The sequence below is a fragment of the Hylobates moloch genome, unplaced genomic scaffold (assembly GCF_009828535.3).
Source record: "Hylobates moloch isolate HMO894 unplaced genomic scaffold, HMol_V3 SCAFFOLD_2, whole genome shotgun sequence".
NCBI lineage: Eukaryota > Metazoa > Chordata > Mammalia > Primates > Hylobatidae > Hylobates > Hylobates moloch.
Window position 1 is genome coordinate 1,277,573 of NW_026652277.1, and position 24,848 is coordinate 1,302,420.

A 24,848-nucleotide genomic window follows, 5' to 3' on the forward strand; every position below is an offset into this window, starting at 1 on the left:
GGGCAGACACGCCTTACTAACGTGCAGTTGTTCGGTCCACTCAGCCCAGACCAGCCTATGCGTGATGGGCGTCCAGATGCGGCTCCCAGGCCCACTTCCCGCAGGTATAGGGCATGGTGTGTGCCCTGCGAGCCTGTTCCCCGCTCTGCACCCTTAGATGAGGGGCACTCAGCCCCAGACAAAAGCCATGACCCTGTGAGGTTGTGGGCATCCAGCATCCTCAGGGAAGCACATGGGATTCCCCAAAGGTGGAATACACGCCAGGTGGGAGGAGAACTGTGCTCGTGTTGGAGCCCCAGACACATAGACTCACAGGGTGTGAAACACGGTACACCGGAGGAGGCAGGGCAAGGTCACGTGTGCTCCTACCACCCACCCTCGCTCCTGATATATGTGCGTGCACACACGTGCACAGATTCACACACCACACACATGCACACACGCACACAGACACACACCACACACATGCACACACGCACACAGACACACACCACACACATGCACACACGCACACCGACTCACACACCACACACATGCACACACGTGCAGACACACCACACACATGCACACACATGTACACACACCACACACATGCACGAATATGCACGTGACACACACACAAGTGAACTCCCACACCACACACATATGCACATACCACACATGCCACATACATGTAGACACACCACACATGCACACACACGCACAGACTCACACACCATACACACACATGCACACACGCACACATGTGCACACACATGCACACATACATGACACATATGCATGTGAACTCACACACCCCACAAATGGGCACGTACCACACACCACACACGCCACATGCATGAACACACATCACGACACACACACGCACATCTTTTTATACCTTCCCGTGCATCTGAATTACAGAAGATGGGGCTGCGCTGGCAGTGCCACAGGGATCTATGAAGGGAGGGCCCACTCATTTGCCGGTTTGTCTTTGAACAATCTATGAAAATAAAGTAAATAAACATCATCTACACAAAGGGGAGCAACTAGTTCACTGGTTGAAAATGAGACTCCTCAAGCATTTCAAGGGCATTTTAACTACCGTAAATAATTTAAAGTTATTGTTACCTCTAAGTTTCTACCCACTAGCGTGGAGGCTCTGAGAGTTATGTAATGTCCATAGCCCAAGGCAGCTTGGCTGCCAGGACAGAGCCTGAAAGGCTTCCAGAAAGTCCAGGAAGTCTTGGCCTCATCAGGCCCTCTGCTCTCCTCTCTGCCCAGTGTGGGGGTTCTTATGGGAGGGCAGGGGAAGGAGAAGCTCCTACGTGGGGTGGGGACGTCCCTCTCTCAGGAACCTCACGGGCAGAGCAGTAACTTTCCCATGCAGCCAGGTGATTTATTTCTCCAGGTCTTGGCCTCCAGTTGCTACACAAAGGTGGCTGCTGCACCTCTGTAAGTTCGAAACCATTCGCTCCGCATCCCCAAATGTCCTCTGGCCCTTGCTGAAGCTTCATTTCTTTTTCTCCTGAGGGAGACCCGCTCCAGCTGGGATCCTAGCAGCTCCAGGTGTGGAGCAGGAAACAGTGAACTTCCCCTTCCCACGTGTTTCCAGGTCCACACCTCAGGCTCAGCTTTGGTGGGGGTTGGGGGTGCATGTGTGCTCCTGGGGTGTGTGTGCGCGTGTGTGTGCTCCTGGGGTGTGTGTGCGCGTGTGTGTGTGCTCCTGGGGGGGGTGTGTGCTCCTGGGGTGTGTCTGTGTGTGCCCCTGGGGTGTGTGTGTTTGTGTGCGCCCCTGGTGTGTGTGTGTGTGTGTGCTCCTGGGGTGTGTGTGCGCATGTGTGTGTGCACCCCTGGGGTGTGTGTGCACATGTGCATGTGTGCTCCTGGGGTGTGTGTGCGCATGTGCGTGTGTGCTCCTGGGGTGTGTGTGTGCGCGCTCCTGGGGTGTGTGCACACATGTGCGTGTGTGCTTCTGGGGTGTGTGTGTTTGTGTGTGCTCCTGGGGTGTGTGTGCACACATGCGCGTGTCTGGTGTGTGCTTTTTACTTTCTGTATCCCAGATTTCAGAAGCAGTGATCAATAAAGGGGCTCATCTGGAAATTTTCCAGTTTGGGTCAACAGAGAAGAGAAGCGACCTGTGTCAAAGCTTGGCTTGAGTCTCAGGCTATGCTGGGGAGGGAGCAGAGAGTCTGAGCTGAGCCCTCTCTAGTGCCAGCACACCCTCTTCCTAACCCACTCCTTCCACGTCTAGTAGAGAAGGGGTCCAAAAGAGGGCATTGACCTTCACTCTGGTCCTGACACTCAAAGGCTGTGATGCTGCTTTTGCGGAACAACCTCCGTTTCCAGTATGGTTAATTATTATGCTGTCTGGGAAGGGCGGTGTTTCCCAGGCTGATGGCAAAGTACATGGCACCCCTTGCAGACCCCTCCCACTGCCTCTTATTGGTCTGACCAGCAATCCCAGGGTCACCTCGCCTCCTCCCCGTCCTACAACAACAGGCCTGTGCTGACCTCTTCCTGGTTGAAAAAGGAGCCATCTGCCAGGTGGTGTTAAAATGTGAGGAGCTGTTCACATGGTGTGGAATGTCTTGTCCTCTTTGTTAAATGTCTGACAATTTGCTGTGAACCAGAGGACAGCTCCTGCAGCCACACACTCCTGGGTCCTCACCCCCGCAGTCTGCTCCCGAGACGCCGCTCAGATCCCTTTCCTAAACCAGCCTGGTGCCATCCTGAGGACACTGCTTGGCCCCTTTCCAGTTTCATGTACCAGAAATATTTGCACAAGAGGGGCTCCTATCCAGCCCTTTCCTTGTTAAATGCTTGTACAAACCGCGCTCTAAGACACCGTGACCATTGTTCTTTCTGGTTTGATGGAAAAACAAAGGAAGGAGAGGAGAGAATAGTCCAAGAAGATGGTTAATTTCTTGGAATAATTTCTCAGTCCCACAGACATTACTGACACTTTCCTGCCCTTTAGGTAAGGAAGGGATGCCAGGTGAGGATGGGACTGACTGCAGGTGCGGGTAAGATTCCAGGTGAGGGTGGGACCACAGGTGCGGATAGGATTCCAGGTGAGGATGACACTGAAAGTGAGGATAGGACCACAGGTGACGATGAGACTGCAGGTGAGGGTGGGACTGCAGGTTCCAGTACGACTCCAGGTGAGGATAGGACCTCAGATGAAGACAGGATTGTAGGTGGAGATAGGATTCTGGGTGAGGATAGAATTGCAGGTGCGGGTGGGATTGCAGGGAAGATGGGGATTCTGTGGAGGAATGAGAGCAGATACTGTCTCTCCAGGTAAGACCAAACAGACCCTCCCAGATGACCCCACATATCTCAGGTTCTGGGGACAGCAGGGACCCCCGCACTCAGGATACAGGGGCCTTTGTGTACTTTGGGGAAGGGAAGCTGCTTACTTAGGGTGTCTTCATCCTCCGTGTTTGTGGTGCCAGGACTCAGGTGCTTGAAGGGAGCGAGGAAGGTTGACAATATGCTTACTTTATCTGGAAAGAAAAGAACAGGAAATGCACTTTTGACATGGAGTTTCGGAAAAACTCAATGTTTTGTAAGTTCTTATTACTGCAGGTTGGACAAGGGAGGTGGAGAGGTCACTTTGGTTTCAGCCATTTCATTCTGGTTCAGTCTTTTATTGAATAACTGACAGCATTTTATCAAATTCCTCTCTCCACTCAATTTAAAACTCTATGATTTCCTTCTTTTTCCTTCTCTTATTTTGGCATCTCCCGTCATCTTGCCCATGTCCCTTAAAACTTTAAGCAGCTGTCTCCAGAGTGACGAACTTGCATCTGTTTACAAAATGCTGGGTAGGGCAGAGCCTTCTGTCGAGATCATTTCACAGAGATGGGCTAAAACAAGTAAAACAATCTCACAATTAAAAGAGAATGGTGCAAATAAAGCCAAGACTGTCTTTCCCTATTAGTGCAGAATTTGCTTTCTGGGCTTGACATGCATTAAAAATAAAGGACCTGTCACTTAGTGGGTGTTTGGCAGAAGTAGAGGAGGGGAGGAGGGAGCTAGTGGTGTGGGGCAGAGCACACACAGTCCTCTTGGAAATGGCCAAGCGTCCCAAACGCGGTGGCTGGAATTCCAGGGACTGCCTCTGCCTGAAGCCTGTGGCCGGGTGAGCGAAGGCCAAGCAGGTCCTGCCTCCTGGGTCCCCACCCCTCTGAGTGCAGCACAGCTGTGGAAACAGATCCAACCAGGAAATGCCACTCCTCACCAATAAAGTATGCTTTTTCACTCCCATGATCTCAGCAATTTATTTCATCAATAGCGAGATTAAGGAATGGTGGGTTCGAGGTATGATTGAGAGAAATAAAAATGACTAATAAAGGGATCTGAAAGAAAAGCTCCTTATTTTGGAGATTTTCACCATCTAAATTAAGCCACTGCACTCGGGAGTATCGGTGCACACGCAGAAGTCACTGCACTGCAGAGGAGATGCCAACAAGAGACACAGCACAGAGAGCCCCTGGCTCCCAGACGTCCTCCAGTCCACATGGTTTGCCACGTGCCATTATGAACCTGGACCACATTGATTAAGACGCCTCAGGTTCAAATGTCAGCGTTGCTCATCCAACGCGGTGCAGAGTGCGACAGAAGCAAGTTCTAGCGTCTCTGCTAGGTTCCAGGGCACTGGCTGTGGGACTGGCTACTTCACTACGCGGGATTCTTCCCTCTCCTTCGGAAGCTGTGGATACCTGCGGGTGGGATTTCCCAGGAGGTCACTGAGTTTACATCACCCTGTAATGGGGACGGCTGTCCACAGGTGCCCCACTGTGGCGCTGTATACCTCCTCGAGCGTGATTTCTCAAGAAAACATGAACTGCTGGTTTCGTCTGCCCTTGGCCTTCAGGCCTCCAGACCCAGCCTGAAACTGGCTCTTTTTCTTTTGAGGCTGAGCCTGTTTTCTCCTTAGCCAAGATTTCCAGAGTCCAGGAGATTTCCCATTGAAATTCATTCGGGAGCCTGTTAACAACTGTTGTCTCCAGTAGGGACGGGCAACAGAGAAAACAATAAATAACTCAAATATAAAATGCCTGTGCCTTCTTTGTTCTACCAAACAAGAATAAACCAGGAAGGGTTTGCTCTCCTAAACGCTTGCAGCCCAAGCTAATTTACTACCAGAGAATGAAATATCTTGCTTGAGTTATAATTTTATTAAGGGAGTCCAGTAATGTTACACTAAGAGTGTGAAGCTCAAATGATTTAGTCCGGAGGATCTCAAGACGAAATTACATTTTTAATAAAGCAGGGCTACCAGCCAAACACTCACAAAAATGCACTAAACTATTCCAGACTTGACTTTAGCAAAATTGTAAGATATTTAAGGATTGTTTTAGATCCATCAAAGTTTTTACTTTCTGATGTTGCTAGATTTATCAAATAAAAATTCAGGACATCCAGTTGAAATTGAGTTGTAGATGAATTATAGATAATTTTTTAGTGTATAGACATTTCTAATATTGTGTGGGACACACACATAAATATATATTTGTGTATATATATACACACACACACATATATACTTAAAAACCTTATTCATGGTTTGTCTGAAATTCAGTGGAAGGCAAAGGACTTCAACAGACATTTCTCCAAGGAAGATGTACTAATGTCACTAAGCACAGAGAAATGTAATCAATATCCAAACCACAATGAAATACCATCTCACACCCATTAGGATGGCTATTAGAAAAACAAAGCAAAGCCAGAAAATAATGTGTTGGTGAGGACATGGAGAGATGAGAGCCCTCTGGGAATGTAAAATGGGGGAACCGGCAGTTCTGCCTGCCGGCGGGTCAATGCCCAAATAATTGAAACTCAAGGAGAGATCTGCATCCGCATATCCTCGGCAGCATCCGCATATCCTCGGCAGCATCCTGCGCCAGAGCCTAGAGGTGGAAGCAACTCAAGTATCCTTCAGTGGATGAGTGGATAAGTGAAATGCGGTACAGCCAAGCAACAGATTAGGCAGCCTTAAAAAAAGGGAAATCCTGCCATTTGCAACCAGTGTGCATGAAACTGGAGGGCCTCATCCTAAGTGAAATGTCAGGCATAGAAAGACAAATACTAGTGCATGATCTCACTCATACGTGGAATCTAAAAAAGTTGAATTCACAGAAGCAGACAGCAGCATGGTGGCTGCCAGGGTCCATGGGGTGAGGGCAGAAAGGAGAGAGTGAGGAGATGTTGGTCTAAGGTATAAACTTCCAGACAGGATGAATGAGTTTTGGAGTCTTAATGTGCAGCACGGGGACTCTGGCTGATCACATGTATTGCCCTCTTGAAATGGGATAAGAGAGTGGATTTTAAGCATCCTTATCCCCCACAATGGTAACCATGGCTGGTGACAGATGTTAATTAATTTGTGGTGATCATTACACAATGTGTATATCAAATCATCACATTGTACACCCTGAACATATTCAACATTTATTTGTCAATTAAACATTTTAAAATTAAAATAAATACATAAAAAACAATGGCAAAACAAAATCAAATGTAACTGGGCATCCTGTATTTTCTCTGACACCCCTAGTTGTGCCTAACCAACTTCTCTTTCCACGAGTGCAGTGGACTTTAGATTTCATGGGACAGCTTGAGCAACCAAACTGAAGCAAAGGAAACAGAAAGCCAGCAGAATTGCTAACACTTATTTATTGCTAACAAGTACACCTGAAATTCCAACTATGGTCTGCAATCACCATGAAGGTACGTAAGCTCCAGGAGAGAAGCAATTATTTCTAAGAAAGGGCAGACCGCATCTTTAGAGTGTTGTTAGAAAAGAGGTGAAGAATTACATTTTTAATATAGAAAAAGCACAACAGAAGTTCTTTGACGTCAGGGCCTCTCTTTGTGGTTTCCTCGGAACTCATTGACCTTTTGGGATCTGATCTATATTCTATTAGTTCAATATGAGTGGAACTCCGATATTCAGCTAATTCGATGTTTTGCGTGCTTCTCATTGTCTTCTTTTGGAAATCTGGTTTTACTCAAGCTTCTCGTGAAAAAAGGATGCCATACTTTTTTTTTTTTTTTTGCCTCAATTCTGGACCTTTGGGGTGTGCCAGGAGAAGCTGCATCACAGGGCTCCCCACGCTACCGCCATCTCCCCACCCTCTGGGTAATGCCTAGAAGAGGGGGCCGGGCTGGCCAGGTGTTACTCTAGAAATGTCAAGGGTCAGCTGGGCACTCCCCACTCCTCAGCTGTTCACATCTTGGGTTCTTGAGCTCGGGCTCCCATCATCGAATATGGACCAGCTGGAAACTGACCTGGGGGACGCAGTGGCCCGGGGCCAGCCCTGGTCTAAGAGTCAAGAGTCATTTTCAGGAAAGGTCTGATGGCCGTTTTTAATGTATGACTTGAAAGTTCCAGGACACTTGCTTTATAAACCTTGTTACTCACTGTGGAATAAATGGCATTTACTTGAAGCAATGTTATGTATTTTAGGAGGCCCCTGGGTGAGCAACTGGAGGGCACAGAAGTCCTTGCCTGGAACCAAGTATAGCCGTGAAGTGCAGTTGGCGTCTGCAACACTGAGGTTCTGAGGTTATTGCTGGTTTTTCATATTACGACAGTTTGGGAGAATTACTACACTGTCAGGGCTGAGGGAAAGAGATACTCACTGGAATAATTTTTAGGTATTTTCAGATTTCCTAATCATCTTGTTTAGAAATAAAATGTCCTGAGTTAATAGTTTACTTATTGTTTCTTGTTAACATCTTGGGGTGAGGATTTTCCTTGAGTATGATTTAAAAAAAAAGCGATGGCTTATTTTCCCTGAAAGGCACATGTGGATATGCCAGCAGTTTTTCATGCAATATCAGGAATTCATGAGTCCCCTGAATTCATGGCCTTCCCCAGAATGCTTGATAGGAATTATCAGGCTTTAAGAACATGTGGTTGAAGTATTAGGTGTTAGTGTACTTTGCAAAATCAAAATAACTGCACATACTGAGGATACCTGGTTACTTGGTTATTAGTCACACTGCATAATCACCGGGACACATCTTAGCTTTCTTGATGTATTTGTTCTGTAAAGAATCTGAGACATTGAGAAGTTAGCAGATGTGCCTAGGACTCTCTATAAGGTCCTCAGCACGTCCCAGGCTTCCAGCCTGCAGTTGCCTTCCTAACTGAGCAAAGGCTACTTAAGGAGATCCTCATCTTCCTGTCTTTTTCTGCCCAAGTAAAGTTTATCCTTGTAGTGGCTGCTGAATTTTCTGGATTTTTCTTCCTTGCCTTGCCTTTGTTAAATTTTATTTAACCTTCTATGTTTCATTTGTCATATCTTTAAGATCAGAATAGCATCTTTGTTTCTAGGGCCACAAAAGGAAGAATAGGGCAATAAACAGTTTCTAATTCAAGTATGAAAAGCATTTAAATTTAGGGTCTGGTTAATATTTTGTAGAAAAATCAGATGGACTCTCCTCTCTGCAGAAATAATCGCATACAATGTATTCATAAACAAGTTACTGGGGTTGGCCGAAAGCCCCAGGAATAGACGGTGTAGGGGAACATTCCCTCATCGTGAAGAAGGAGAGCCAGTTCTCTACCCTTCCTGGTCCAAGGACCGTGACTCAACACCATTAGCAGAGTGGGGCACAGTGAGTTTTCAGTTCTGTCTTACCAAATTTTCTGACCTATTGAAACCAAGAAGGGAAATGGTAAGTGCATTATAGCCTCCTCCAAAGTGAGCCTGGAGAAGACAGGAATGTGTGAAGTGATCTTGAGCCCACATCACAGTCCTAGAAAGGGCAGGAAGGAAGGCTTGCTGGCTGTGAATGGACAAGCCTCTGGCAGGATGAGGGAGTTGCAGCTCACCAGCTGCCTCATTGTAAACAACGGCAAAACTGGACAAAGTCTATGAAACAACCGTTTTCAGAGTTTGGATGCCAGGCAGTGCATGACCATTGTTCCTGAGAAAAGGAAGGCATACGAGTGCACCCCACAGCTCCACAAGCTTCCCACCTGGAAGCTCTTTTTAGCAGTAGACAAGTGGGCCTGGAGAAGAACACAGCAGCACTGATAAGTTGAGAAGGTGAAAACCAAAGTTTGTGCTGCTGAGATAACTAGAATTTGAGGGCAGAAGGAAGCTGCTTCAGAGATCTGGTGGGGCCACTGCTGGATTTAGTTGAGATTCAGCCCCACATGAGAAGGGGAGACTCAGATTTCACGGAGAGCAGCGGCTGGGGACCTGCGAGCTGAATGAAAATTCAAGTGATGGCAAAATGCTGAAAGTCTGACATTCTGATCAGGCAGAATCATAGATCACTGGAGAGCTAGGATTCAGCTGGGATTGTAAAAAGGTCAAGTTTTAGAACTAGGAATACTCTAGTCCTAGATTAAGAACTGCCATGAACATGTGCTAACAAAGACTTAAAACAAGCTTCGAAATGATCTAGTTGATCATTTCAACTAGAAATTTGTCAGTAATAAACTACCCTTGGTCAGTAATAAGCTACCTGCTAGAAGAAAACTCAAGGAACACTGTGAAATCCATATTCTGAACAACATGGTATCCACAAAGCCCAGCAAATAATGATATAGTAATTTAGTAATAATGTCATAGTAATAGTAATGACATTGCTAGAAGTGAGAAGCAACAGGAGAATATGACTTATCATCAGAAAAAAATATAGTCGAAGTAAAATGATCTACTGATGCTGAAATTAGGAGATAAGGATGTTAAATAGATGTTAGAAATATTTTTAAGAATTTAAAAATAAAGGGGACGTGATAAGTAAATAGATGGGGAATATTGGTAGAGAAATGGAAACTACATAAATAAAATAAAAATTCTCAAGCTCAAAAACATAACATTTGAAATGAAAAAATTTACTGGATGGGTTTCACATTAGATATGTCATTTTGCAAAACATATCGGTAAATTTGAAGGCAGATCAATAGAAACAATCAAAACTAAGCACAGGGAGAAGACACAGAAAAGGTGAAAAAAGTGACAGACTCGATGATCTGTTGGACAATATAAAGCAGTCTAACTTATGTATAATTGGAATTCAAGAAAAAATGGAAAAACTGTTAAGGTAGAAAATATACTTTAAATAACAGTTTAAAAGTTTTCAATTTTTTTAGACACATCAAATCACAGATCCAAGTATCTCAATCAAACTTACATAGAATAAATCTGAAGAAGACTGTACCAATGAGCACAGCCAAATTCCTGAAAACAAAAGATAGGGAAAGTATTTTCAAAGTAGCCAGAGAAACAAGACATCTTACATACAGAGCAACTGCAATGAGAATGACAGAATACAAATTAAAATTTTGCTAAAAGACTACTAACTCTTTAAATACAAGATAATGACAGTGTACTGTAATGTTTATTGTATATTTAGAAAATATATAAAAAGAGCAGCACACACCTTGGGATGGGGTAAATATAATTATTCTGTTGTAAGTTTCTTCCTTTGATCATAAGGTAGTTGGCTGTGATAAGTTAAACATGCGTGCTTTAATCTCTAGATCAGTCACTAAAAATAATACAAAGGAGTATAGCTAAAAAATCAACAGAGAAGATAAAATAAAATACTAAAAACGATCAATTTGTTGAAAAAGGCAAAGAAGGAGAAACAAAAAAATGGAATAAACAGAAAAAAATTAGCAATATGGTACACTTAAATCCAAATATGTCAGTAATTACATTAAATGTAAATAGACTAAGTACTCCAATTAAAATGCAGAGATATTCAAATTGTATTTAAAAAACAAAACTTCTATTTTTGATTGCTACAAAAACCTACTTCAAATATAAAAATGTAGATAGGTTAAAAGTCAAATTATTGAAAAAGATACATCATGTAAATGCTTATTTTAAGAAAGATGGAATGGCTATGTTAACAATAGACACAGTAGTTTTCAAAATATGAAATATTGCCAGGGATTGAGACAAACATATCATAATGATCAAGTCATCAGGATAATATAATAATCGTTGGTGTTTATGCACTCAACAGAGTTTTAAACAACATGAATAAAAAACTAACAAAATGAAGGAGGGTAGAAACGTACATAATGATAGTTTGAGATTTTTAACCTTCCTCTCCTAGTTACTGATAGAACAAGTAGTGAGAAAAAGGCTCTATAGAACAAAAAATTAGAAGAATGCTAATAGCTAACTTGACCTAAATTACATTTATAGAACATTGTATAGAGTATTTGCTGAGATGGACTATTCACTGCAAAATAAAAAAGGTCTCAATAAATTTTATAGGTTTGAAATCATAAAAGTGTATTTTCTGGCCACAATATAGTTATGTTAAATATACATAACAAAAAGATATATGGAAAATCTCTAATATACTCAAATTAAGTATCACCATTTTAAATGACCCGAGAGTTAAAAGAGAAATCCCAGGAAAATTAAAGCCTCTTTATTCTCAGTGATAATGAAAGTATAACATAACACAATTTGTGAAACAGTTAAAGCAATTCTGAGAGACACATTTTAGCTCTAAATTTATGCTTATATTAGAAAAGAAGAAATGTCCAACATTATCGAAGCTTCCACTGTCAGAAGCTAAAAAGGAAAAAAAAAGAGAGTGTACCAAACTAAAGTCGTTAGAGGAAGAAAATACTAAAATTAATAGTAGGAGTCAAAATAGCATGTGGAAAACAACAGGGAAAAATCCCTAATGAAACAAAAAAATTGGCTCTTTGAATAGGTTTGATAAATCTCAAGTTAGATTAATCATGAAAAAGGAGAAAAAAACTTCCATGTTTTCTAATTAGAAATAAATAAGAGGATCTTACTACAGTTCCTGCAGTCATTAAATAAGAATATTGGAATAATGTAAACTATTGTATGCCAGTCAGTGAAAAACATAGTTGCAATGGGAACATTCTTTGAAAGGCACACACTGTCAAAGTTCACCGAGGGAGAAGCAGAAAACCAGAAGAGTGCAATATATATTAAGTAAATTTAATTCATAGTAAAAACCACCTCACATGTAAACTAGGCTCAGGTAGCTCCCTCTGGTGAACTGCAAGAAATATTTAAAGAAGAAATTTTACTAATTCTGTGCAAAATTTTCTAGAAAAATGGAAGGGGGGGCGACTATCAAAATTATTTGATGAGGCCAATGTTAATCTAAAGCCAAAACCAATCAATGATGTTATAAGAAAAAAACCCTACAGACCTATGGTCCTCACAAGCAGATGAGTTTTTATTTTATTTTATTATTATTATACTTTAAGTTTTAGGGTACATGTGCACAATGTGCAGGTTTGTTACATATGTATACATGTGCCATGTTGGTTTGCTGCACCCATTAACTCATCATTTAGCATTAGGTATATCTTCTAATGCTATCCCTCCCCACTCCCCCCACCCCACAACAGTCCCTGGAGTGTGATGTTCCCCTTCCTGTGTCCATGTGTTCTCGTTGTTCAATTCCCACCTATGAGTGAGAACATGTGGTGTTTGGTTTTTTGTCCTTGCGATAGTTTACTGAGAATTATGATTTCCAGTTTCATCCATGTCCCTACAAAGGACATGAACTCAGCATTTTTTATGGCTGCATAGTATTCCATGGTGTATATATGCCACATTTTCTTAATCCAGTCTATCTTTGTTGGACATTTGGGTTGATTCCAAGTCTTTGCCATTGTGAATAGTGCCACAATAAACATACGTGTGCATGTGTCTTTATAGCAGCATGATTTATAGTCCTTTGGGTATATACCCAGTAATGGGATGGCTGGGTCAAATGGCATTTCTAGTTCTAGATCCCTGAGGAATCGCCACACTGACTTCCACAATGGTTGAACTAGTTTACAGTCCCACCAACAGTGTAAAAGTGTTCCTATTTCTCCACATCCTCTCCAGCACCTGTTGTTTCCTGACTTTTTAATGATTGTCATTCTAACTGGTGTGAGATGGTATCTCATTGTGGTTTTGATTTGCATTTCTCTGATGGCCAGTGATGATGAGCATTTTTGCATGTGTTTTTTGGCTGCATAAATGTCTTCTTTTGAGAAGTGTCTGTTCATATCCTTTGCCCATTTTTTGATGGGGTTGTTTGTTTTTTTCTTGTAAATTTGTTTGAGTTCATTGTAGATTCTGGATATTAGCCCTTTGTCAGATGAGTAGGTTGCAAAAATTTTCTCCCATTTTGTAGGTTGCCTGTTCATTCTGATAGTAGTTTCTTTTGCTGTGCAGAAGCTCTTTAGTTTAATTAGATCCCATTTGTCAATTTTGGCTTTTGTTGCCATAAGCAGATGAGTTTTTAACAAAATATTAGTAGATCAAGTTCATCCCTATACAAAAATGTTAATGTATCATGAACCAGTGTGGTTCATCCCGGAATGCAAGATTGGTTTACAGTTTGAAAATCAATCAATGTAATTCACAACCTTAACATAATAAAGGGGGAAAAATAATAGTATCTTAATAGATGCAGAAAAAACATTTGAAAAAGTCATGCCAAACCTCCACACTCTTATTTACAAACTATTGCTAAAATAAGTTAAAGATAAATAAATAGAAAGATACACCATTTTCACAGAATTCAAGATTCAATATTGTTGTAATATAAATTGTCCCCTAATTTATCTATAGATACGAAAACCCATTTTTCATGAAAATTCTCAACACACAAAGGACTAGAAGAAAATTTCCTCAAATTGATATAGGACATATCCAAAAGTTATAGCTAGTATTATATTTAATGATGAAAGAGTGAATGATTTCCTTGTGGGATTGGGAACAAGGCAGGGATGTCTGCCTTCACCACTTCAACATTGCACAGAGGTCTCAGTTAGTGTCATAAGGCAAGAAAATAAAAGTCATAGAGATTGGAAAGGAAGTAGAACTGACTTTATCCTCATGGCATGATCATATATGTAGAAATTCCTAAGGAAAGATGAAAACAACTGCCAGAACTAATAAGTGAATTCAGCAAGGTCACAGGACAGAACTCCAATATACAAAAGTCTACATGCTTCTATGTACCAGTAATGAAAAAGTGGAAAATTAAATTAACAAACAATACCATTAGGACAAAAATGTATAAAACACTTAAGCATAATTTGAAGAAAAAAAAAGACATGCCAAACCTCTACACTCACATTTATAAACTATTGCTAAAATAAGTTTAAAAAGACCTAAATAAATAGAAATATATGCCATTTTCACAGAATCTAAGATTCAATATTGTTACAATATCAACTGTCCCCTAATTTATCTATAGACATGATTCGATCTCAACCAGCACCCTTGTTGAAATTGAAAGATAATTTTGAAGTTTATATGGAAATGCAAAAGACCCAGAATAGTCGAAACAATATTGATACTGCAGAACAAATACAATGTAGTAATGGTGTAAGGCTAGATAAGTACCAGTGGAACAAAAGGGGAAGTCTAGGAATAGAATCAAGTCTGTATGATCAATTGATTTTCAACAAAGGTACCAAAGCAAGTTGATGAAGGGAAGAAAGTCTTTTTAATAAATAGTTCTAAGAAACTAGACAACATATTGGAAAAAAATGATTCTGAGCCCTACCTCACATCGTATGTGAAAGTGATCACAAGATGGATCATAGAACCAAGTAAAAAGCTAAAACTATAAATTTTTAAGAAGAAAATTGAGGAGATTACTTTCATGGTTTTCATGTAGGCAAGGATTTCTTAGCTAGGAGATAGAAAGCACTAACTACAAAAGAAAAAAATGACAAATTAGTTTTCATCAAATTGGAAAAATTCAGCTTGTTGAAATACACTGTTGATTAAGCTAAAAGGAATGGATAGATTGGGATGATACATTTACAATCAAGATGACTGTTTTGTATCCAGAGTATAAAAACTCTTACAACTTAATAATAAAGGATAACAAATCTCCACTTATAAAAAGTGGGCAACATACTTGAACAGAAACTTCACTATGGAAGACACTACAAAGACATACAAATAGCCAATAAGCACTTCCAAAAGACCAGCCTGGGCCACATGGTAAAACTCCGTCTCTACAAAAAATACAAAAATTACCTGGGTGTGGTGGTGGGTGCCTATAATCCCTGCTACTTGGGAGGCTAAGGTTCAAGAATCGCTTGAACCAGGGAGGCAGAGGTTGCAGTGAGCTGAGATCGTGCCACTGCACTCCAGCCTGGGTGACAGAGTGAGACTCTGACTCAAAAATAAATAAATAAATAAATACATACATACATACATACATAAATAAACAAAAAATAAAGACTGACAGTGCTACATGTCTACATGTCAGTAACCATGTGGAAAATCAGAGCTCATACCTTGGTATAATAACTTCAAGAAACTTTGGAAAATGTCTTGGTTGTTAAATATACACCTTTCCTATGAATTACCTCCTCCACTTCTAGATATTTAACCAAGATAACTGAAATATATATGTTCACAAAAAGACTCACATAGGGATATTTATTCAAACTATTCATCACAGCTTAAAATGGGAGATATTCCAAATGCCCATCAAGAGAAAAATGGATACATTATAATTGTGGTGCACTTATACAATGAATTACTCTTCAGTAAAACAAAACAAAATGAGTGAAATATTAAAATTTTACATTATGATATAGATGGATTTCAAAAGCATTATGCTGAGCAAAAAAATCTGGGCACGAAAAGGAATATGCGGTGTGGTTCCATTTACATAAAGTTCCAGAAGGCTTTCAGCACTCTGTGGAGAAAGCAGAGCATGGGTGTCTCTGAGGGGTGCTTGTAGATTGTGGGGAAGAGGCCGAAGTGGGCTTCTGCTGGTGAAATGAAAAGATGCTGTATTTAGATGGGGCATGTGCTACATGTGTGCCTGCATTTGTCATTAGACTGTAACGTGTGCGGTTTGTACATTTTGCTGTACGTAAATTATACTTCCATTATTAAAAACAATTAAAAAACAAAAATCATGACTGGACAAGAAAATAAATGATGTAAAGCAAGCCTCAAAGAATTGTTGAATCTATAAAGAAGAAAATTGAGGATGATAGATATTAAATGAAGATCTCTGCTAGGAAAGCATATCTGCTTATGTCTCTACTTATCAGGACTTTGGGTTTCTGTTTTCTTTTTTATTCCCCCTATTTTATAGATGTGAAAGCTCAGATATATTAAAAAGCCTTAGACATTGCAATAAGAAAAATTACAGTCTCAAAGACAAAGTCCTTCAGAGCCAACTTTGGATTTGCACTGAGCCTCTGCATCTACATAAAGTGAAGGAGGAGTAACCAGTGAGGGGCAAACAAGAGCTGCAGAAAGCTGCAAGCTAGGATCAGAACTGTGAGACTCAGGCCTGAAGGAAGTAATGTATACAGTGGTCCATTTCCAAGACAATGTGCCTTAAATCGGCTTAGGTCAGCAAACTACAGAAAAAACAGGATATACTAGGCCCCTCCTTGGATAGCCAACACCTGCTTTTTGGCCAACCCCCTGCCCCCTTAGTTGCCCTCACCCGAACCAAAGAAGTTTAGCCTAAGATGAAAGTTTACTAGCCTGTGAAATAGCTCGTTTTGTCTGTTCTTTTCAGCCTGCCCAGCTACTTAGGTCACAAGTCAAATATCTGAAGAGTCCCTGAGCTGACTGGGATTGCAACACATTGTGGGTTGCAATAAAATGCAGCAAGACAACTCTAAAGAAAACACCTAAAGCCCCTGCCCAACAACCAACAGGCGGCGTCCGGGAAGACTGTGACCCCATAGTGCTCAGCCTATGAGGAACTGGGGGAGGGACCTGTGCACTAGGGGATAAATTGCTTGTTGAAACTGTGCTAGGTTTGCCTGCCCATCAGACACCTGATTTTGCAAGACCATCATTAGAAGTCTCACTATCGCTGTTCTCTGGGTCTCTGAGTCCATTCTTTGGGTTTGGACGAGTGAGTTTGTTTCTCACAGGCCCAACCACACATGCCTTGGTGGTCTCTGAGGCTTCAGTTTACCCACGATGATTTGAGGGACTGTGAAAAGATCAATGTTTTTAGAGTCCACTTTGTGGATTGAAACCCTGTTTCGTTTACAGTTTATCAAACAATTTTTAGCAAGTATGACGAAAACTTGAAAACATCTTTTGGTGCATGATATGTCAGTTATCTGGAAACTTATTCATGTGAAATAACATATTGGCTGGAAGTTTCAATAAAAATGATAATAAAATGATAACTGCCAGGATGTCTAAGAATTGGATTTTTTTTTTGTGAGACACAGTTTCACCCTGTCACCCAGGCTGGAGTGCAGTGGTGTGATCTCGGTTCACTGCAGCCTCAACCTCCTGGGCTCAAGCGATCCTCCCACCTCAGCCTCCTGAATAGCTGGTGCCCACCACCATGCCTGGTTAATGTTTATATTTTTTGTAGAGACGGGGTTTTGACATGTTGCCCAGGCTGGTCTCAAACTCCTGAGCTCAAGCAATCTGCCTGCCTCACCCTCCCAAAGTGCTGGGATTACAGGTATGAGCCACCATGCCTAGCCAGAATTTGATCTAATACTCCTAAAAAGCACTAAATATTTCATAGGATAGGCTATTAAAAATACATAAATCGAGCCTTTGGGTCTGTCCTTATTTCAAAAATTGAAAGTGAGGTTTGCACTTCTGTCTTTCCCTTTTGTGGGCCACGTCCATTCCACATCTCGCAAAGCTCTGCACTCCTGAACAGTTACATAATTGGGATTGGGGCTGACAGTTGGAGTCCACAGAACTCTCTTGGTGCCCTCAGGCTACAATACTTCAGCCTCTGTTACTAGTTTCCTTCTCACGTTTTCCTTTTGCCAAAACACGCTCTGACAGATGGCCTCCCTCAGGCTTGACCCACTTTCTCCATAGCTGTATATTCGAACAGAATACAGGTATGTCTTCAAATGGATGCACTTCTATCTAAACACAAAAGCGAATCAGTGTGGACAGGTGGGATGCCCTGAGAAGCAAAAGGATGATTAACCTCCACGCAGGCAGGAGGAAGGAATAACATTGCGGACGAAAGGCAAGGAGTTTCTCACAGGTTTTCAGGGACATGGGCTTTAAAACGCCATCTCCAAGCTCCCATCCTATGAACAACACAGGGAGCTCAGGCAACTTTTAAAGAGATTCTGGGTCTGCACTGCGTTTTGTAAAACACAAGGTTTGATTCTTTTGGTGAATCTCTTCTGGCAGTTTCAGAGATGGACACGATTCATGGGTTTGGTCCTGAAAGCATCCAGTTAAAACGGCGGTGGCTTGTGGTGTCAGCCACACATTCATTGTCAAAGGCTGAACGATGTCCTCCAAGAATTCACGCTGAAGTCTAAATCCACAGTCCCTCAGAACGTGACCGTATTTGGAGAGAGTTTCTTTAAAGAGGTAATTGTGTTAAAAGAAAACATACAACTCCTAATTTCCTTCTCAAAGTCCCCAAATTTGTAGGAACTAATCTGTCTGTGAAAGCAGCAGTGAACCTCCGGCAGTGACAGGAGCTCCTAGTAGCTGTGCATGTAAAAACATCACTTCCAACTCATAGGGCTCAAAGCAGGGCTAGCAACTAGCTGCATAGCCAAATTTGAGCTACTGGTGGAATGTGTCCTTTTTTTCATGGTTTAATTTCTTTTTCTCTTTGTTGGTTAAAATGTTTCTAGTATTTTTTAATTTTAATTTTTGTGGGTACATAGTAGGTATATCTATTCATGGGACACATGAGATGTTTTGATACAGGCGTGCAATGCATAACAATCGCATCATGGAAAACGTGGTATCCGTCCCTCCCCTCAAGCATTTATCCTTTGTGTTACAAATAATCCAATTATTACTCAGTTATTTTAAAATGTACAATTACATTATTATTGGCTCTATTCACCCTGTTGTGCTATCAAAAACTAGGTCGTCTTCATTCTTCCCAGTTATTTTTTTTTTTGGTACCCATTAGCCATCACCACCTTCCCCATCTCATGGTTTAATTTCTACGGCATTTTGTTCTCTTCCCAGGTAGCTTTCCTCAAAGCCAGGGCACTGGGACATTCCTGTGCCAACAATGGGACTCACGACAGGGCAGGGTTTTGACAGTGACTGTGGTGCTGTGCACAGTCTCAAAGACCACCCAGGCCACGCTTTATGCACCACACTCCAGCTAACCTTGGAAAAAGCTGAAACGCCAACACGGACACACACCAGATTGTTCTGTGTGCCCTTCCAGATGTGAGCGTTGGGCACAGATACAGATGGTCCCTCAAATGATTGATGGGAAAAGGTGACTCCTTGCAAGAAAGTATATTTAAATTAGGAAAATAGTCTAAAGGTGTCTGTTCACACTTCACAAGGAGAAACTCACAGCTTTCCAAATGACTAACCAAGGCTCAGCCAAATCTGCAAACTTCTAGACACGAGTGCTCGTCCTGGGAGTGGAGGCTCCAGAAGTTGCCTGACATCATCCTCGTCCTTTCAGGGTGGTGTCCTCCGTGAACTCTGCCTTACAGTGCAATAATTAATAGCACTTGCTCCCACTCACTCGTCCCAGGTTTAGAAGAGAAAGCGCAGAGCCATCCCACGTGTGAAAGAAGCTCCCTTGGGAGGTGGGTGGCCTGAAGGCAACCATACTCTAATCCCCAATCAGCTTCTGATTCCAAGGCCAAATTCCTCACGTCCTACTGGAAGATTATCTAATTGTTCTGTAGGATTTCTGAGTCCATCTACTCAAAACTGGACAAGTATGTCCTGTGAAGATGCAGTGTGTCCTTGTTCCTCTGACCCATTTAACGCCATCCGCCCGGGGCCCAGCCTCAAGTCCCATGGGTCACCTCTGCCTGCCTGTTCTCCTCACTGCACCTGTTAAATGCCTCAGCTTCTCTAGAGGGTCCCTCCTGCCGTTTCTCTGCTCCACAGCCTGCTCCTGCCGCTTCAGTTCTCATCTGGGCTTTGCAATAATCTCCTATTTATCATGTTCACCGATCTATTTGTTAACTGGTTGCCAAAGTCACTTTTCTTAAGTGAACGTTGTGCAAAGGCCCAGGAGGGGAGAGGGAGTGACCTCGTCGAATTTCACGGAGGCTCGTGTGGCCAGTGCTGGAGGGTCAAAGGTGAGTCACGAGCCAAAGAGGAGCAAGTGAGGCCCACTGGGCTCCCTGCACTGCATGAAGTCACTGACAACCTGCCTGGGGCCTCAGGAACGTCAAAGGGTCTGAAGCCAGGGCCTGAGATGAGACTTGCATTCTGCAAAGACCTCGTAGGAGCGTCTATGGAGAGGAGCTGCTTCCTCTCCCTGCTAAGGAAGAGGGGCACCCCAGACACCAGGACTTGCTGTGCACAGGTCATTTTTTCTTTTCTTTTCTCTTCTTCCTTCTTCTTCCTCCCTCCTCCTCCTCCTTCTTCCTCTCTCTCTTTCTTTCTTTCGACAAGGTCTTGCTCTGTCCCCAGGCTGGAATGCAGTGGCACAATCACAGCTCCCTGCAGCATCCAACTCCTGGGCTCAATTGATCCTGCCTCGGCCTCCCAAGTAGCTGGGACTACAGATGCGTGCCGCCACAACTGGCTATTGTTTTATATTCACTAGAGATGAGGGCTTGCTATATTGCCTGGGACCTCGGCCTCCCAAAGTGTTGGGATTACAGATGTGAGCCACCGTGCCTGGCCAAGATCTTTTATTCTCCAAGCCTAATCTGTTCTTTCTGAATTCACTGCTCAGAGCTCCCACTGGACAGCTGATGACACCGTCTTGAATCGAAGCCTAATGCAGGAGTCAGGCTTTAATCCCCATGGTGAGTGGGTGAGCCAGGGACCTTGGCCACCTCCCTCCTGTCTCCGACCCTGGACTCTCCCAAGGTCCTGGGAGGAGCTCGCTGAAGGCCTCAGCTTCCCAGAGGTCCTGGCAGTTCCTTGATAAGAGAATGGCAAGGTCCTTCCTGCCCTCCTCTAACTCCTCCAGCCCTGACGACCCAGCCTCACACTTGCTGTTACTGGGAGCCCAGGGGCCGTGATGGGCCGCCAGGCACTTCTCCCCAGTGGGGCGTCTGTTCTCTGCGGTCCCAGGCTGCCTCCTCGGCGGCTCCAGGTTCCAGTGCAGGGGCTGTGAGACTCTTCTGAGTCCTGGACCTCCCTACAGCTGTTGTCCTCATCCCTGCGACGCAGACTATCCGGGCGATGCAGACCATCCCCATGTGTGTCCTGGGGAGCTGCGGGAATCCAATGAGACAAGGACAAGGACAGGCAGTGCAGCAGGGTGGGGGGCTGCCCTCCTGTGATGGCCAGGCCCAGCTCACTGCGTCTCACAGCGGCTGCATTGAGCGCCCCCGGCTTCCCCAGGCCTTGCTGACGCTTGCCCTTCTGAGGCCAGTCATGACCAGCACTTTGCTTTATTTTCTACTGAGCTTATTTGAAACTGGAAGTGCGGCATCGCGAACCCTCCGAGCAGGGTGCCCTGTCCTCCGCTGACCGGACTGAGCCACATTGTCTGCTCTGAGTCCATGTTTCTTCAGCACTGGTCCAAATGTTGGCCATTTCTCACCTTTTCTACGAATTAGACATTCTAGTTAACTGGAAAGCGAGCAATGATGGCGTAAGTAATTTGTTTAGAGAGCAGGTCAAAGAGTTAATAGCTGAGCTTGCAAGTCTAAATCGAATTATTTCCTCAGCACTGAGCTCCTGGCTGGTACACGGGATGGGTTTTATTATTTTGAGCCTCCCGACTCCTCTCCTCGTGCGACTCTCTCCAGCCTTGAGAGCGCTGCCGGACTGAACTTCCCGTCCCTGTCCCCACGCCCTTGGTGACCCATCGCAGCTGCACGGGTGGGCGCCCACGCCTCGGCCGACACATCCTTCAAGCCCGTCTCTGGTGAGTTTGGGCTATTTGAACAAACGCTGGAAAAGCCTGTCATTCATTCCTTCCATCACTCATTTGTTCAACAAAGACTTGCCAGGCACGTGCTGTGTCCCAAGAGCTAAGAATCCAGCCCTGAGCTCCTGTCCTGCTCCATTTCCTCCCTGCCATCCCCGCCTCCAGTGTCCCTGTGACGCCTGCTAACCGCCCACCTCTCCCCTCCCGAGTGCAGACTTCCTGGGTCACCATCCGCCTCTCCCCCGCTGAGTGCAGACTTCCTGGGTCACCATCCGCCTCTCCCCCCACGAGTGCAGGCTTCCGGGGTCACCGTCCGCCTCTCCCCCCACGAGTGCAGGCTTCCGGGGTCACCGTCCGCCTCTCCCCTCCCGAGTGCAGACTTCCTGGGTCACCCTCCGCCTCTCCCCCGCTGAGTGCAGACTTCCTGGGTCACCCTCTGCCTCGCCCTCCCGAGTGCAGACTTCCGGGGTCACCATCCGCCTCTCCCCTTCTGAGTGCAGACTTCCTGGGTCACCGTCCGCCTCTCCCCTCCCGAGTGCAGACTTCCTGGGTCACCCTCTGCCTCGCCCTCCCGAGTGCAGACTTCCTGGCTCACCGTCCGCCTCTCCCCTCCCGAGTGCAGACTTCCGGGGTCACCATCCGCCTCTCCCCTTCTGAGTGCAGACTTCCTGGGTCACTGACCGCCTCTCCTCTCCCGAGTGCAGGCTTCCTGGGGAACCCTCCACCTCTCCCCGCCGACTCTCCCCCCTTGAGTGCAGGCTTCCTGGGTCACCATCCGCCTCTCCCCTCCTCAAGGCTTCCTGGGTCACCGACCGCCTCTCCTCTCCCTGAGTGCAGGCTTCCTGGGGAACCCTCCACCTCTCCCCGCCGCCTCTCTCCCCCTGAGTGCAGGCTTCCTGGGTCAGGGCTTCGCCTGCTCCCTGCAATTGTGTCCAGGGCGCGGGAAGCTGCCCAGCACAGGCAGGGGCTCCGACAGGAGGTGAAAGACCGTGAGTGCTGCTCGGGACATCTGGCCTTTCACGTGTGCATGGTTGGGAGGGAGACGGGTTTCTTCCTTGGTCCTGCCACTCGCTCCCATTTTTCAGGGCCCCTCCTCTCCGACGCTAAGCCCTCCCCACCCTCTCCCTGTAGAGCTCCAGGGAAGACCCCTCTCCAGGAGCCCCTAACCCCAGTTCCAGAAAAACCTTCTGTTTTTCCTAAAACTGTCAGAACCCAGTTCTAGAGCGGAGGTAAGACAACCAAAAAACGTGAATTTGCCATTTCTTTCTTTGAGAAATCTGTAATAGGCTAAGGAACAATTGATCGATATAAATAAAGTTTTAACGGTGGAATTTCAGGTATCGGCATAGATGGAGAAGAGACTTTCGTGCCTCTGACCCTCAAATTACCCAGCTCTCGGCTCTGCGTGGGTTGGCGTGCCCCAGTTTACCTGAGAGGCCAGGTTCACATTTGGGAAGAAGAGATTTTCTCCCTCCGCAGCAGCAGCGCAGCCTGCACGAGGTCGCTGGGGGAAACAGACCGCTCTGTCTTCGGGGTCTTGACGGGTAGAGTGGTTTGCCAGAGAACCACCGAAGAGCCTTCCAGCAACTTCCAAGAGTGGCACTTACTTCAGCCCTGGGAAATCTCTCCTCAGAACCTGGCACAGGTTTTGGTATCAGCGGGGCCACGACAAATGTTCACTGAATGAATAAATGACTGACATGGGATGTAGGAAACATGAAATAAAATGAACTGGGAAGATTTGCAGGGACTGGTTATTTTGTCCATCTCCAAACACAGAGGAAACACCCTGACTCCCCCCAGCCGCCTGCCGGGACCAGTGGCAGTTAGGCCGCTGTGCTGAAGTGCCGGCTGTCTCCTAAGAGGCTGAAGGAGGGTATTTATAGTTCATGGGTTGCAAGGAGAAACCAGCTCCGGAGATCCCGTCCTCTCTCAGAAATCTTTGTGATGATATGAAGAGGGATGGTGTTTTGGGCCCATGATAGATGAGGCCACCCCAGATTTGCAGATGAGGTCCTTTTATGGGACAAGTGGGCACTGGTCAAATGGCATTCATAAAGAATCTGGCCAATAATATCTTTTTTTTTTTTTGGCTCCTGGTTTTCGTTACCATTCAGCATTTCCCACCTTTCCGACTGAAGTTCAGTCAATTAGCAGGGTCTAGCAGGGTCCCCAGCCCAATGCCTGGGGTCCCTCTGCCTCTCAGCTTCCTGGGAAGGGGCTAATGAGTGCTGAGATGCAAGAGGGGGAGTGTGACAGATGCTTTGTGGGGGTCGTCCTGCTATGTGATGATCACACCCTGAGACGGATTGGTAAATGTGGTCTTTCCTACGTTCAGACTTTTTGTAATATTATTTGAAGGGTGCACCAGCTTGTCATTGAGTGTGCCAGGGAACCACTGACCAGAGAAGTTTATTTTCGCTGTGTCATTAGGACTATGAGTAATAATAACAACAATAATAATGAAATAAAGGGAAGAAAACCCGGCAGGAGGCTGCCCGTCAGAGTGCCCCGAGGGACACACAAGAGGCCCTGGTGTGAGGCTGCCCCGAGGAAGCTGTGCATTCTAGGATGTCACAGCCTGCATCCGGCCTGTGCTTGGGAGGTGCCAGTGCAGCTGCACTTTCCATTTCTGTCTCTTATTTTGGAGGTTGGCTTTGAGGGATGAAGACAAACATGAGGAGCGAGAATTAGCAGGTTCAGATCAGAGGAAAAGCATGAACTGCAGATGGAATGGGGTGTGTGGTGGGCAGGGTTGGAGGCACCACTGTGGGGGATAAGGGAGCGTGGGCAGAGAGGGGACAGGCTCCAGGGCTCTGCCTGCCACGTGGAGCCGGCACCTGTAGCTGTCCTGCGTCTGTCACTCCTGCATGGGTCGGCAGAGCAGCGTGGGCTCCCCCAGGCCAATTCCGCCGCAGGGCTGAGCCCTGGGCCTCCCCGAGTCCAAGTCCAGGCAGCAGTTTTACCATAAAAGGCGCATTTAGCAAACACACCTCAGGGCCTGGACTTCGTGTCACAGCTGCCTGAAGTGCACAGAGCGAGACACATCGCGGTGAATCGCT

The 24,848-nt window shown here is 44.8% G+C and overlaps 1 protein-coding gene and 1 long non-coding RNA gene across 2 annotated transcripts in view; one reads left to right on the forward strand and one right to left on the reverse strand.

Annotated features, from left to right (window-relative positions):
- ADARB2 (adenosine deaminase RNA specific B2 (inactive)) overlaps positions 1 to 24,848 on the reverse strand; it is a 554,344-nt gene that overhangs the window by 206,510 nt on the left and 322,986 nt on the right. Inside the window, exon 2 of the mRNA XM_032171565.2 lies at positions 3,402 to 3,488. Coding sequence (XP_032027456.1) covers positions 3,402 to 3,488 — 87 coding nt within the window. The remainder of the gene's footprint in view (positions 1 to 3,401; positions 3,489 to 24,848) is intronic.
- On the forward strand, positions 22,640 to 23,528 carry LOC131381926 (uncharacterized). The gene is made up of 3 exons (XR_009211001.1): positions 22,640 to 22,775; positions 22,918 to 23,015; positions 23,124 to 23,528. It is a non-coding gene; the product is annotated as an uncharacterized LOC131381926 (long non-coding RNA).